At 47.8% G+C, this 16035-nt stretch overlaps 1 protein-coding gene across 1 annotated transcript in view; it reads left to right on the forward strand.

The window, feature by feature from the left end:
* LOC111971844 (ephrin type-B receptor 1) overlaps positions 1-16035 on the forward strand; it is a 170218-nt gene that overhangs the window by 141485 nt on the left and 12698 nt on the right. Inside the window, exon 13 of the mRNA XM_070446360.1 lies at positions 13797-13946. Within this exon, the coding sequence (XP_070302461.1) occupies positions 13797-13946 (150 nt within the window). The remainder of the gene's footprint in view (positions 1-13796; positions 13947-16035) is intronic.

Here is a 16035-nt window from a genome sequence, read left to right on the forward strand (position 1 = left end):
ATCTAATCAGAGAGTAGTTGAATTTAATTTGTGTTTCATGAGACACTATTGAGTTGTACTCTATATTATAGATTCCCTGTTTTGAATTTCCTCGCCTAGAAAACGTTAGTGTCTGTCGGTGTGTGTATAGTTAATGGGTATGGGACTGTGTGGGTGATTATGGCAGAGAGGGAGTGTGTGTTGATCCTGTCATGGTTGGCCCAGAGGGCTGACCCTGTGGTTCTGGGTGGATGACTGAGGGAGGCTGAGGGGAGGCTGGAGGGTGATGTCTGTGCTCTGTTTGCCGCCTGCTAATTAAAACTCTCTCAGTCACTCCTGGTCTTCCCCATCCCCTGCTCCACTGTCTCTGCTCAACTCTATTTGTCGCAGGCTGACTAGCGTGAGATGAGGGCCACTCCACATTATTAAGATGCTGATGACATGGTTGTCTGATTGACCCATACACCATAGAATCTCCATCATCTGTCTAATGCTTTCCCAATGACAAGAAATGGAGGGAGATAGTGAGATGAAGTACAACCATCCCTGTCCAGTTGAATCTGCTTTCTCTCCTATGAGCTGTGTTTCGTTTGGAAAACTGTACCTAACTGTACCTAACATAATTCGTTACTGTCAAATTTGAAAAAAATATAACAAATGTAAAGCTAAAGGAATATGAAGAAGAAAATGAGCTAGGTTTGAAGTTACTGTCTTGGAGTGAATGAAAACGGGGGAAAGTCTTATTTATATTATGTAATTAACCATGGGTATTGATACTCAATTATTGATACAAAATCGAAATACCAATGAATAATACTGTATGTCTTTTTATACAAATTGTGTACATGAGAAATTGCTGCCAATTTATTCATGACTCCACCTTTACCATTTCATAATATTAATTACCTGTTTATTTATTGTTCTTCAAATTTCGTTGCAGCCCTCCCATGTACAGTATGCAACATTTGTATTTCGATTATTTGTTAGGATGAAATTGTCATATGTAAAGGAAGGAAAGTAAAGAAAGGAAAGTAAAGAAAGGAAAGTAAAGGAAGGAAAGTAAAGGAAGGAAAGTAAAGGAAGGAAAGTAAAGGAAGGAAAGTCTAGAAATGAATAAAAAATAACTTAAACATAATAATTAATAACCTTTAGACGTACGAGTTACCATACCCAATCTCAGGGATGGACTCCGGTCCAACAGCACACATTTATGTTGTAGCCCAGACAAAAACACCTGATTCAACTCACTGAGGGCTTGATGATTAGTTGGCAAGTTTAATCAGGTGTGCTTGTCAAAGGCTACAATAAAAATGTGTGCTGATGGAGGGACTGGATGACTTGAGTTGGGAAACAATGCACTACATCTGAATGTATTGGTGCCTCTCAGGCCATTCAAAATGTTGATTAAGGACCTCTTTGCTGAGGAATGTGATTGTTTTTCTTGGTGTGTTTGTAATTTTGTATATTTGCATTCTATTGTATTATGTAACTTGTGTGCAGGGCTCCCTTGTGAAAGAGCGCTTGATCACATTGATCTCAATGGGACTCCCTGTTAAAATAACATAAATGTCAGCGGGAGCTCCAGTGCTTCAGTATCTCATCATATCCCAGCTCAGCATGAGAAATGCACATGGCCAACAGGCGAGCTGTTTCCATTACAAGAGCTGAGCTGCTCCGCTGCTGTTTGAAATGGGAAACAGGGCTCTCTGGGCTGGGGTTGCCCTTTTCACCTAACGAGCTCTGCCCTGTGCACCTCAGACTGCCCTGTGCACCTCAGACTGCCCTGTGCACCTCAGACTGCCCTGTGCACCTCAGACTGCCCTGTCCACCTCAGACTGCCCTGTGCACCTCAGACTGCCCTGTGCACCTCAGACTGCCCTGCTGAACAACACTATTGATTTCTTTGTTTGTTTTCCCTTTTTATTCAAGCTCTCTAGTTGGTTGGCTCTGAAAGGGATTTTTAAATATGTATTGAGATGCAGCTTAAACTGACGGATATTGATGGGGATTTTATTATTATTTTCTGCCCAGTTTTGATCTTGTCTCATCACTGCAACTCCCCAACGCACTAGTGAGGTGAAGGTCGAGTCATGCGTCCTCTGAAACATGACCCGCCAAACCACGCTTCTTAACACCCGCCTGCTTAACCCGAAGCCAGCCGCATCAATGTGTCGGAGGAAACACCGTTCAACTGAAAACAGGGTCAGTCTGCAGGTGCCTGGCCCGCCACAAGGTGTCGCTAGAGTGCGATGAGCCAAGTAAAGCCCCCCCCCCCCGGCCAAAGCCTCCCCTAACCCGCACGACGCTGGGCCAATTATGCTCTGCTCTATGGGACTCCAGATCACAGCCGGTTTTGATACAGCCTGGGATTGAACCCAGGTCTGTGGTGACGCCTCTAGCACTGCGATGCAGTACCTTAGATCGCTGCGCCACTCGGTAGGCCCGGGGATTTTTTTATTATGTTACTTAGATTGACACACGGGTGTGTCAATAAACTCTTAAGGATTTCTTAACCTGTTTTAAAAAACAGCCATTGCAGAGGCAAACAATTTATTCCAACCACAGTCTTTTAATTTCTGACTGCAAGCCTTTGGGAGTAAGGTTACTCAATGAAAAGTATGTTTGATTTTGCTGATGAATCTCACTACAGATACAATCTAACTGATTAATGGTTGTATCGCATATCATACACATATTATAACAAACCTAATATGATGGCTGGCTTTGGGAAGATTCACTCTTGAAGGGCAGTTTTGGAGTGTGAGTATCTTCATTGACTTTTAGGCCTTCGTAAATGTCACACTCATCATGGGGAGCGAGAAAGTTGAGACAGAAGAATGTAGATGCACAAAGCTGTTCATAACAAGCTATCAAGGAGATATCTATTAGTTTATGTTCAGCCCATTCAGGAGTCCAAAGATGATAAGTTAAATTAACTCTATCAAAGCTAAGCTCCTTGTCCCTGGTACAGTATCTGACTTCAACGTCTGACATGAGACGGCAGGTAGCCTAGTGGTTGGGCCAGTAACCAAAAGATTACTGGTTTGAATCCCTGAGCCGACTAAGTGAAAACTCTGTCGTTGTGCCCTTGAGCAAGGCACTTAACCCTAAATAAGTCATAGAGCATGAGTTAAGCAGGAAGCATGGGAGTACTTTATGTTAGGGAGGTACACGTAATGTTTATACTATAGCTACTCGTATCTCTCCACAAACTATTCTTCCAGAGAATATCAATATCATTTGTACTGTTCTCTAAATGCCCATTGATACTGGATTTCTTCCTGCCATATAGATAAATGTACTCATGGTTTGGACAGTGTGAAACCACTAAGCTTTAAAATGGGATGAAAGTCACTGGAGACAGAGGAGAAACGCCTGCTTTGCAGAAATGGCCCAATGATAAGGCCATATTGATTTGGGTTTAACTGTGCTATAAAACAAGAACGTGTGATGGGAAATGCGATACCCCTAGATTTTTTTTTTACAGAATAAGTGCCATTCTCTTCACCCAATGGGATCATAAACCAAATTGCCGGCTGGCATGAAATGCATTTTTCATCACCCCTCTGCCATATTAATAGTCTAATTTATCCTTGAAGATTGGAAAAACTAAGTCATTTGGTTAGGCTTCACATTACTATTTTATGATTTTCTGTGGCAGATATATGAGCTGTCTCTTATACACATCTAGATGTGTATAAGAGACAGGGGGAGACAGAGGAGAGGTAGAGAGTTTTGCCTGTTTTTGGGCTAGAGATACAGAGATACAGGATATGTTGTTTCTGTATTGTTGTATGTAGGTAGCATACCCCTCAAAAAGAAGACTCAAATACATCATCAATAATTATTGTCATTCATTTAAATACTGTCACCCACTTTTAAGTTTTCATAGTTTCATTGTTTCTCTGAGGGAATTCTCTCTTCTCACAGTTTTTATTGAGAGAGAGAATGTTGACTATTCGTTATGTACATACAGTGTGCGCCAAGCCTTTTGTTTGCCTCTGCATTTCAACAATTCGCTTTATTCCAAACCTCCCACATGGTTAATTATTGGGGATCTGCAATGCAGCCTCAATCTAGCCAACCATTACAAATTCAGCAGGAAATGCTGGGATTTGTAGTATTTTTTTATGCTGTAGCATTCCTTTCTTCTGTTGTGGAAGAGACATCTGAGCTCGCCTCCGGGGGGCCAAAGAACATGCATTGGAAAGTGGCTCAAAGCTGCTGTAAATGAAATGAACAAGAACTAAGAACTGAGAGTCTGATTCAAGGCATGCTTCTGAACAATGATTACTCTCATGTTGGCTGTTGCCACATTGAATACATTCCACATCAAAAATCTTCCTTGTAAAATGGATCCTGAGTATTCTGTTATTCTTGAGTCAACAACTGACTTGTTAGCATCAGATCCACTTAGCTGTTGTTGGCATGTGAATATTACTTATGGAGGTTTCCCTGCTCATCACTCAGTGGGGATTTTCTCTCAGTCCTGCATTCACATCACAGGCTTTTCAACCCAAGACACTCTGCCCAGAACAATTAGAACAGACCTTGTGCTTCATGACTTTCTGGCCAGAACTCCAGACAGAGTTTACAGAGGTCTTTAATCCAACCAGTTCCAGATGTCTCCAATAGCTAGGATCCAGCACTTCACTGACAGCGCACACTCATCAAAAGTATCCCCGTAGATCATGTAGCTAGATCGGGAGGGCTGTGTAAGCCCTCAGTTCCTTTGAAATCAGGCTTATCCAAAAGTGTACACATTCAGTCCAATTGGTGCTGTACACTCCTCCAGGAATTGTATAGAGAAATCCCTCCAGGGTGTGCTGTATGCATGATGGGGTTTATGAAGTGAACATCGTTCATCAATGTTTATCAAAAGAACTGCATGGTAAGCCAGTGTTGTTGGTACACTCAGTCATTACAGATGTACCACTCATCTTTATTTCTAAATACATCAACAGATCCCTGCAGTCAGCATATCATTTTAAACATATGTTTTCCAATAGAATATTTAAAATGATATATAAAGGGTTTTGTTTTAAGTCAGCTGCATATGTTTTTAATATGGAAATTGTAGGTTTTGCTTAAATACTCTGTGATTGGTGGGGTGATTTCAGCAAAGCTGTAAGGCCTGGGTGTCGGAGTGTGAAGTCAAAGCGCAGGAAACAGCAGGTGCAAATACAAATGTTCTTTAATGAACACGGACAAACTAGGCCACCCTACTAACACACTGGGTGTACTTCTTAACCAACCCCAGACACGGGGGAAACGAACACAGTCCAGTAAACACGTAGCACAAAACCAACACCACTACTTACAAACAAACAATCCCGCACAAAGAAACGTGCGGGCCGGCTGACTAATAAGCCCAACTAATTAACCCTAATACAAAACAGGTGAACCCAATAAACACATAGGGAGGGGGAGAAAAGGATCAGTGGCAGCTAATAGGCCGGTGACGACGACCGCCGAACACCACCCGAACGGGAAGGAGAGCCTGCCTCGGTCGAAGTCGTGACAGTACCCCCCCTCTGACGCGCGGCTCCCGCAGCGCACCGACACCGGCCTCGAGGTCGACCCGGAGGACGAGGTGCAGGGCGATCCGGATGGAGGCGATGGAAATCCCTCAGCATAGACGGATCCAAAATGTCCCCCACCGGTACCCAGCACCTCTCCTCCGGACCGTACCCCTCCCAGTCCACGAGGTACTGCAGGCACCTCACCCGGCGTCTCGAGTCCAGAATGGCCCGTATCGTGTACGCCGGGGACCCCTCGATGTCCAGAGGGGGAGGAGGGACCTCCGGCACCTCACCGTCCTGCAGGGGACCAGCTACCACCGGCCTGAGGAGAGACACATGAAACGACACATACGATAATAGGAAGAGAGTTGTAATCGATAACACACCTCGTTTATTCTCCTCTGGACTTTGAAGGGCCCTAGACACTGCGGACCCAGCTTCCGGCAGGGCAAGCGGAGGGGCAGGTTTCGGGTCGAGAGCCAGACCCTGTCCCCCGGTACAAACACGGGGGCCTCACTGCGGTGGCGGTCAGCGCTCCTCTTCTGCCGTCCACTAGCTTGTTRDAGRGATTCCTGGACGGCCCTCCATGTCTCCTTGGARCGCTGCACCCATTCCTCCACCGCAGGAGCCTCGGTCTGGCTCGGATGCCATGGTGCCAGRACCGGCTGGTACCCCAATACACACTGAAAGGGGGACACGTTAGTAGAGGAGTGGCGTAGTGAGTTCTGGGCCATTTCGGCCCAGGGAATGTATCTCGCCCACTCCCCTGGCCGGTCCTGGCAATACGACCGCAGAAACCTACCCACCTCCTGGTTCACTCTCTCCACCTGCCCATTACTCTCAGAGTGATACCCGGAGGTCAGGCTGACCGAGACCCCCAAACGCTCCATGAACGCCCTCCATACTCGGGACGTGAATTGGGGGCCCCGATCAGAAACGATGTCCTCCGGCACCCCGTAGTGCCGGAAGACGTGGGTGAATAATGCCTCCGCAGTCTGTAGGGCTGTAGGAATACCGGGCAACGGGAGGAGACGACAGGACTTCGAGAACCGATCCACATTCACCAGTACCGTAGTGTTCCCCTGAGACGGGGGAAGATCGGTCAGAAAATCTACGGACAGGTGCGACCAAGGCCGTTGTGGAACGGGGAGGGGTTGTAACTTCCCTCTAGGAAGGTGCCTAGGAGCCTTACTCTGGGCGCATACCGAACAGGAGGAAACATAAACTCTAACGTCTCTCGCCAAGGTAGGCCACCAATACCTCCCCCGAAGGCTCCCCACTGTCCTCTTCACCCCAGGGTGACCCGAGGAGGGTAGAACRTGAGCCCACCGAATCAATTTGTCCCGAACACCAAGCGGCACGTACTTCCGCCCCACCGGACACWGAGGAGGAGCGGGTTCCGCCCGTAACGCCCGCTCGATGTCCGAGTCCACTTCCCACACCACTGGTGCTATCAGCCTTGAGGCGGGAAGGATGGGAGTGGGTTCGGTGGGCCGATCGTCCGAGTCGTAAAAACGGGACAGTGCATCCGCCTTTACGTTCTGGGAGCCCGGTCTATACGTTAATGTGAACTAGAATCGGGTAAAGAACATGGCCCACCTTGCTTGACGTGGGTTCAGTCTCCTAGCTGCCCGAATATACTCCAGATTCTGGTGGTCGGTCCAGATGAGAAAAGGGTGCTTAGCCCCCTCAAGCCAGTGTCTCCACACCTTCAGGGCACTGACCACTGCTAACAACTCCCGGTCCCCCACATCATAGTTACGCTCCGCTGGGCTGAGTTTCTTGAAGAAGAAAGCACAGGGGTGGAGTTTTGGTGGCGTACCAGAGCGCTGTGATAGCACGGCACCTACCCCAGCCTCGGACGCGTCCACCTCCACTATGAATGCTAGAGAGGGATCCGGATGCGCCAACACGGGCGCATCCGTGAACAGCGCGCCTTCAACCTGTTGAAAGCTCCGTCCGCTTTTGCTGACCACTGCAACCGCACCGGACCCCCCTTCAGCAGTGAGGTAATGGGAGCTGCTACCTGGCCAAAACCCGGATAAACCTCCGGTAGTAGTTGGCAAAACCCAAAAACCGCTGCACCTCTTTTACCGTGGTCGGAGTCGGCCAATTACGCCACGGCCTTAATGCGGTCACTCCCTACCACACGCCGAGGTGGAAATGCGATAACCCAGAAAAGAGACGGCTCGTTTGGAGAACACACACTTCTCAGCCTTGACATATAGGTCATGCTCCAGCAGTCTACCAAGCACCTTGCGCACCAGAGACACATGCGCGGCGTGAGTGGCTGAGTAGATCAGAATGTCATCGATATAAACAACCACTCCCTGCCCGTGCAGGTCCCTGAGAATATCGTCTACAAAGGAATTGAAAAACGGCTGGAGCATTCTTTAACCCATATGCATGACGCAGTACTCATAGTGGCCCGATGTGGTACTAAATGCGGTTTTCCACTCGTCTCCTTTCCGAATACGCACCAGACTATACGCGCTCCTGAGATCCAATTTTCAAATCAAAATCAAATTTTATTAGTCACATACACATGGTTAGCAGATGTTAATGCGAGTGTAGCGAAATGCTTGTGCTTCTAGTTCGACAATGCAGTAATAACCAACAAGTAATCTAACCTAACAATTCCACAACTACTACCTTATACACCACACAAGTGTAAAGGGATAAAGAATATGTACATAAAGATATATGAATGAGTGGTGGTACAGAACGCATGGCAAATGCAGTAGATGGTATAGAGTACGTATATACATATGAGATGAGTACTGTAGTATGTAAACATAAAGTGGCATAGTTTAAAGTGGCTAGTGGTACATGTATTACATAAAGATGGCAAGATGCAGTAGATGATATAGAGTACAGTATATACATATGAGATGGTAATGTAGGGTATGTAAACATTATATTAAGTGGCATTGTTTAAAGTGGCTAGTGGTACATTTTACATAATTTCCATCAATTCCCATTTTTAAAGTGGCTGAGGTGAGTCAGTATGTTGCAGCGGCCGCTAAATGTTAGTGGTGGCTGTTTAACAGTCTGATGGCCTTGAGATAGAAGCTGTTTTTCAGTCTCTCGGTCCCTGCTTTGATGCACCTGTACTGACCTCGCCTTCTGGATGATAGCGGGTGGAACAGGCAGTGGCTTGGGTGGTTGTTGTCCTTGATGATCTTTATGGCCTTCCTGTGACATCGGGTGGTGTAGGTGTCCTGGAGGGCAGGTAGTTTGCCCCCGGTGATGCGTTCTGCAGACCTCACTACCTCTGGAGAGCCTTACGGTTGTGGCGGAGCAGTTGCCGTACCAGGCGGTGATACAGCCCGACAGGATGCTCTCGATTGTGCATCTGTAGAAGTTTGTGAGTGCTTTTGGTGACAAGCCGAATTTCTTCAGCCTCCTGAGGTTGAAGAGCGCTGCTGCGCCTTCTTCACAACGCTGTCTGTGTGGTGGACCAATTCAGTTTGTCCGTGATGTGTACACCGAGGAACTTAAAACTTTCCACCTTCTCCACTACTGACCCATCGATGTGGATAGGGGGTGCTCCCTCTGCTGTTTCCTGAAGTCCACAATCATCTCCTTTGTTTTGTTGACGTTGAGTGTGAGTTATTTTCCTGACACCACACTCCGAGGCCCTCACCTCCTCCCTGTAGGCCGTCTCGTCGTTGTTGGTAATCAAGCCTACCACTGTAGTGTCATCCGCAAACTTGATGATTGAGTTGGAGGCGTGCATGGCCACGCAGTCGTGGGTGAACAGGGAGTACAGGAGAGGGCTCAGAACGCACCCTTGTGGGGCCCCAGTGTTGAGGATCAGCGGGTGGAGATGTTGTTACCTACCCTCACCACCTGGGGGCGGCCCGTCAGGAAGTCCAGGACCCAGTTGCACAGGCGGGGTCGAGACCCAGGTCTCGAGCTTGATGACGAGTTTGGAGGTACTATGTGTTAAATGCTGAGCTGTAATCGATGAACAGCATTCTCACATGGTATTCCTCTTGTCCAGATGGGTTAGGGCAGTGTGCAGTGTGGTTGCGATTGCGTCGTCTGTGGACCTATTGGGTCGGTAAGCAAATTGGAGTGGGTCTAGGTGTCCGGTAGGGTGGAGGTGATATGGTCCTTGACTAGTCTCTCAAAGCACTTCATGATGACGGAAGTGAGTGCGGGGCGGCGGTTAGCGTTTAGCTCAGTTACCTTAGCTTTCTTGGAACAGGAACAATGGTGGCCCTCTTGAAGCATGTGGGAACAGCAGACTGGATAAGGATTGATTGAATATGTCCGTAAACACACCAGCCAGCTGGTCTGCGCATGCTCTGAGGACGCGGCTGGGAATGCCGTCTGGCCGCAGCCTTGCGAGGGTTAACACGTTTAAATGTTTTACTCACCTCGGCTGCAGTGAAGGAGAGCCCGCAGGTTTTGGTAGGGGCCGTGTCAGTGGCACTGTATTGTCCTCAAAGCGGGCAAAAAAGTTGTTTAGCCTGTCTGGGAGCAAGACATCCTGGTCCGCGACGGGGCTGGTTTTCTTTTGTAATCCGTATTGACTGTAGACCCTGCCACATACCTCTTGTGTCTGAGCTGTTGAATTGCGACTCGATTTTGTCTCTGTACTGGGACTTAGCCTGTTTGATTGCCTTGCGGAGAGAATAGCTACACTGTTTGTATTCGGTCATGCTTCCGGTCACCTTGCCCTGGTTAAAAGCAGTGGTTCGCGCTTTCAGTTTCACGCGAATGCTGCCGTCAATCCACGGTTTCTGGTTGGGAATGTTTTAATCGTTGCTGGGTACACATCGTCAATGCACTTCCTAATGAACTCGCTCACCGAATCAGCATATTCGTCAATATTGTTGTTGGACGCAATGCGGAACATATTCCAATCCGCGTGATCGAAGCAGTCTTGAAGCGTGGATTCAGATTGGTCGGACCAGCGTTGAACAGACCTGAGCGCGGGAGCTTGTTGTTTGAGTTTCTGTTTGTAGGCTGGAATCAACAAAATGGAGTCGTGGTCAGCTTTTCCGAAGGGGGCGGGGGAGGGCCTTATATGCGTCGCGGAAATTAGTATAACAATGATCTAGGGTTTTTCCAGCCCTGGTAGCACAATCGATATGCTAGAGAATTTAGGGAGTTTTGTTTTTAGATTAGCCTTGTTAAAATCCCCAGCTACGATGAATGCAGCCTCAGGGTGTTGGTCCAGTTTACAAAGAGTCAGATAAAGTTCGTTCAGGGCCATCGATGTGTCTGCTTGGGGGGGAATATATACGGCTGTGATTATGATTGAAGAGAATTCCCTTGGTAGATAATGCGGTCGACATTTGATTGTGAGGAGTTCTAGATCAGTGAACAGAATGACTTGAGTTCCTGTGTGTTGTTATGATGATCACACACGTCTCGTTAATCATAAGGCATACCCCCCCGCCCCTCTTCTTACCGGAAAGATGTTTGTTTCTGTCGGCGCGATGCATGAAGAAACCAGCTGGCTGCACCGACTCCGTTAGCGTCTCTTGAGTTAGCCATGTTTCCGTGAAGCGAGCACGTTGCAATCCCTGATGTCTCTCTGGAATGCTACCCGTGCTCGGATTTCGTCAACCTTATTGTCAAGAGACTGGACATTGGCGAGTAGTATGCTAGGAGTGGAGCGCGATGTGCCCGTCTCGAAGCCTGCCACGAGACCGCCTCGTTTCCCCTTTTCGGCGTCGCACAGGGTCGCCGGCTGGGATCAGATCCATTGTATTGGGTGGAAGGCAAAACACTGGATCCGTTTCGGGAAAGTCATATTCCTGTAGGACACCGATGATGAGTTGACGTTAATCGTATATTCAGTAGTTCCTCCCGACTGTATGTAATGAAACCTAAGATTACCTGGGGTACCGATGTAAGAAATAACACATGAAAAAACAAAATACTGCATATTTTCCAAGGAACGCGAAGCGAGGCGGCCATCTCTTTTCGGCGCCGGAAGTTATTTTGTGAAGAACTCCGCTCCGTGAAATGATTCCATTGCCGTAGCAATGAGAGGTAGTGGGTAACTAAACCCCGCGGTGATGGCATTTAGACCTCTATAATCAATACACGGACGCAAACCTCCCTCCTTTTTCTTCACAAAAAAGAAACTCGAGGAGGCGGGTGAGATGGAGGACCGAATGTACCCCTGTCCCAGAGACTCAGTGACATATGTCTCCATAGCCACCGTCTCCTCTTGGGACAATGGGTACACGTGACTCTTGGGAAGCGCAGCGTCTACCTGGAGATCTATCGCACAATCCCTTCCCGGTCGATGAGGTGGTAATTTAGTCGCTTTCTTTTTACTGAAAGCGATTGCCAAATCGGCATACTCGGGGGGAATGCACACCGTGGAACCCTGGTCTGGACTTTCCACCGACGTGGCACCGATGGAAACTCCCAAACACCTTCCAGAACACTCCTTTGACCACCCCTGGAGAACCCCCTGTCTCCACGAAATTTTAGGATTGTGCCGGGCCAGCCAGGGAATCCCTAGCACCACTGGAAATGCAGGCGAATCAATAATATAAAAGCTGATACGCTCCTTATGATTCCCCTGCGTCACCATGTCCAGGGGGACAGTGGTCCACGGGAAAGGGAGAATCTATCGGCACAAGCGGAACCCTTAACCTAAGAGCGAGTCCGCGATCCATAAAGTTCCCAGCTGCGCCTGAATCGACTAGCGCCCTATGCTGGGAAGAGGGGAAAAATTTAAGGCAAAAAAAATCAAGACAAACATGTGACTAACAGGGGGTTCTGGGTGAGTTTGGTGCTGACTCACCTGGGGTGATCAAGAAGCGTTCCGCCTGCCATCTCTACTCCCAGACAGACCCCCCCAGCACCGATCGGCCGTGTGTCCTCTCCGACCACAGCTGGTGCAGGGAGAGCCTCCTCCTCCAGTACACCTCGGCACAGCCCCTCCCAACTCCATCGGAATAGGAGCGGAGGGGCTGGGTGGTGGAACGTACAGGACCCTCTAAGAACGCCCGCAGGCAGCCAGCAGATTGTCCAGACGGATGGACATGTCAATCAGCTCATCCAGGGAAAGAGCGGTGTCCCGACATGCTAGCTCCCTGCGGACGTCCTCCCGGAGACTACACCGGTAGTGATCAATAAGGGCCCTGTCGTTCCACCCAGATCCTGCAGCCAGGGTCCGGAACTCCAGCGCGTAATCCTGGGCGCTCCTCTTCTCCTGCCTAAGGTGGAACAGTCGTTCTCCCGCCGCTCGGCCCTCTGGAGGATGGTCAAATACGGCCCGAAAACGGCGGGTGAACTCTGGGTAATGCTCCTTCGCCGAGTCTGGGCCATTCCAGACTGCGTTTGCCCACTCCAGAGCACGACCCGTGAGGCAGGAGACGAGGACACTCACCCTCTCCGCTCCCGAGGGAGTGGGTCTTACAGTGGCAAGGTACAGTTCCAGTTGGAGTAGGAACCCCTGGCACCCCGCCGCCGATCCATCATAATCCCTCGGGAGTGTCAGACGGAGAGCGCTGGAGCCGMGGGATGGAGAGTCCTGGGCTGGAGGAGCCGAAGGTGKAGAGAGGAGACCACTCCTCTCCCATCGGTCCATTCGCTCCATCATCGAATCCATCGCTGATCCAATACGGTGGAGAACAGTGGTATGATGGAGCACCCGTTCCTCCATCGATGGGAGAGGGTTGGCCGCTGCTCCTGCTGACTCCATTTTCTGGTGCGGGATTCTGTAAGGCCTGGGTGTCGGAGTGTGAAGTCAAAGCGCAGGAAACAGCAGGTGCAAATACAAATGTTCTTTAATGAACACGGACAAACTAGGCCACCCTACTAACACACTGGGTGTACTTCTTAACCAACCCCAGACACGGGGGGAAACGAACACAGTCCAGTAAACACGTAGCACAAAACCAACACCACTACTTACAAACAAACAATCCCGCACAAAGAAACGTGCGGGCCGGCTGACTAATAAGCCCAACTAATTAACCCTAATACAAAACAGGTGAACCCAATAAACACATAGGGAGGGGGAGAAAAGGATCAGTGGCAGCTAATAGGCCGGTGACGACGTCCGCCGAACGCCACCCGAACGGGAAGGAGAGCCTGCCTCGGTCGAAGTCGTGACAAAAGCTCTGTTCTTGATCATGAAGTGTATTTGCAAGAGGAAGCTCACAGATATGAATCTAATTTGTCTTTGGCTATGACAACTTGGCCTTGGCTTTAAAAAGCAGCAAGCTGTCAAATATCATGTCAAACCAGCCAGTGTAAAGAGACACAAAATGTAAATCTAAAACAATCTCTCACTTCTCTTCTCTTCTCTCTCAGGGAGGGAAGATCCCGGTGAGGTGGACAGCCCCTGAGGCTATTGCCTACAGGAAGTTCACCTCAGCCAGTGACGTGTGGAGCTACGGCATCGTCATGTGGGAGGTGATGTCATTTGGCGAGCGGCCGTACTGGGACATGAGCAACCAGGACGTGAGTATTATACAACTTCCTGTCCTTTCAGTAACAACAGATATGTGACCCTATTAAAAATGGAGAATACTATGATCAGAGATGGGCAGTATTTCTGTGTATTTGGAATATGTATTTTAATTACCTCTGAGTACTTTGTCATTTGTATGACACTGGGCTGAATAAAACTCCAATGTATTTTGTAACAAGATACTTTTCAAAATACAAAATACTTTTCTATACCATTTTTTATAGCGGTTCACCATTTTGTGGCCCCCTTTCTCCCTGCATTGTTATCAGAAGTGTTATGGCACTATGGTGTAATAAGAGCGTCTGCTTAATGAACTAAATATACATGTACAGTGCATTCGCAAAGTATTCAGACCCCTTCCCCTTTTCCAAATGTTTTTACCTTACAGCCTTATTCTAAAATGGATTTCAAAAAAATAATCCTCATCAATCTACACATAATACCCCATAGACATTTTTGCATAAGTATTCAGACCCTTTGCTATGAGACTTGAAATTGAGCTCAGGTGCACCTTGTTTCCATTGATCATCCTTGAGATGTTTCTACAACTTCAATCGATTGGACATGATTTGGAAAGACACACACCTGTCTATATAAGGTCCCACAGTTGACAGTCCATGTCAGAGCAAAAACCAAGCCATGAGGTCGAAGGAATTGTCCGTAGAGCTCTTAGATAGGATTGTGCCTAGGCACAGATTTGGGGAAGAGTACCGAAAAATCTCTGCAGCATCCCAAAGAACACAGTGGCCTCCATCGTTCTTAAATGGAAGAAGTTTGGAATCACCAAGACTCTTCCTAGAGCTGGCCACCTGGCCAAACGGAGCAATCGAGGACCTTGGTCATGGAGGTGACCAAGAACCCAACGGTCACTCTGACAGAGCTCCAGAGCTCTTTGTGGAGATGGGAGAAGGACATCCATCTCTGCAGCACTCCACCAATCAGGCTTTTATGGTAGAGTGGCCAGATGGACGCCACTCCTCAGTAAAAGGCACATGACAGCCCACTTGGAGTTTGCCAAAAGGCACCTAAAGGACTCTCAGACCATGAGAAACAAGATTCTCTGGTCTGATGAAACCAAGATTGAACTCTGGTCTGAATTCCAAGTGTCATGCCTGGAGGAAACCTGGCACCATCCCTAGGGTGAAGCATGGTGGTGGCAGCATCATGCTGTGGGGATGTTTTTCAGGGACTGGGAGACTAGTCAGGATCAAGGGAAAGATGATTGGAGCAGAGAGTACTGAGTGGCCCAGCCAGAGCCCGAACTTGAACCCAATCTAAAATCTCCGGAGAGACCTGAAAATAGCTGTGGAGCTACATTCCCCATCCAACCTGACATAGCTTCAGAAGATTTGAAGAGAAGAATGGGAGAAACTTCCCAAATACATGTGTGCCAAGCTTGTAGCGTCCTGCCCAAGAAGACTTGAGGATGTAATCACTGCCAAAGTACTGAGTAAAGGGTCTGAATACTTATGTATATGTAATATTTCAGTTTTTTCTGTTTTATAAATTTGCAAACATTTCCAGAAACCTGTTTTATCATTATGGGGTGTTGCGTGTAGATTGATGAGGGAAAAAATGATTTCATCCATTTTAGATTAAGGCTGTAATGTAACAAAATGTGGAATGCACTTGTAAATGTAAAAATGGACTATTATTCTAATGAACTCCTCACCAACACTAGGTTTTGTCTGGAAGGGATACAGCTTTTCTCAAAATGTCCTTTTTGTAGCAGGATTAGGACAATTTAAACAGCAGGTTAGGAGAATTAACATAGCAGGTTAGGAGAATTAGGTTGGATATACTGCCAAATTCTCTAGAACAATGTTGGAGGCAGGTTATGGTAGAGAAATGAACATCAAATTCTCTGGAAACTGCCCTGGTGGACATTCCTGCAGCATGCCATTTGCCCATTCCCTCAAAACTTGATACATTTGTGGCATTGTGTGAAAAAACTGCACATTTTAAAGTGGCCTTTTATTGTCCCCAGCACAAGGTGCATCTGTTTAATGATCATCCTGTTTAATCAACTTCTTGATATTCCACACCTGATTATCTTGGCAAATGAGAAATGCTCACTAA

Source organism: Salvelinus sp. IW2-2015, linkage group LG13 (genome assembly GCF_002910315.2).
Source record: "Salvelinus sp. IW2-2015 linkage group LG13, ASM291031v2, whole genome shotgun sequence".
Taxonomy (NCBI): domain Eukaryota; kingdom Metazoa; phylum Chordata; class Actinopteri; order Salmoniformes; family Salmonidae; genus Salvelinus; species Salvelinus sp. IW2-2015.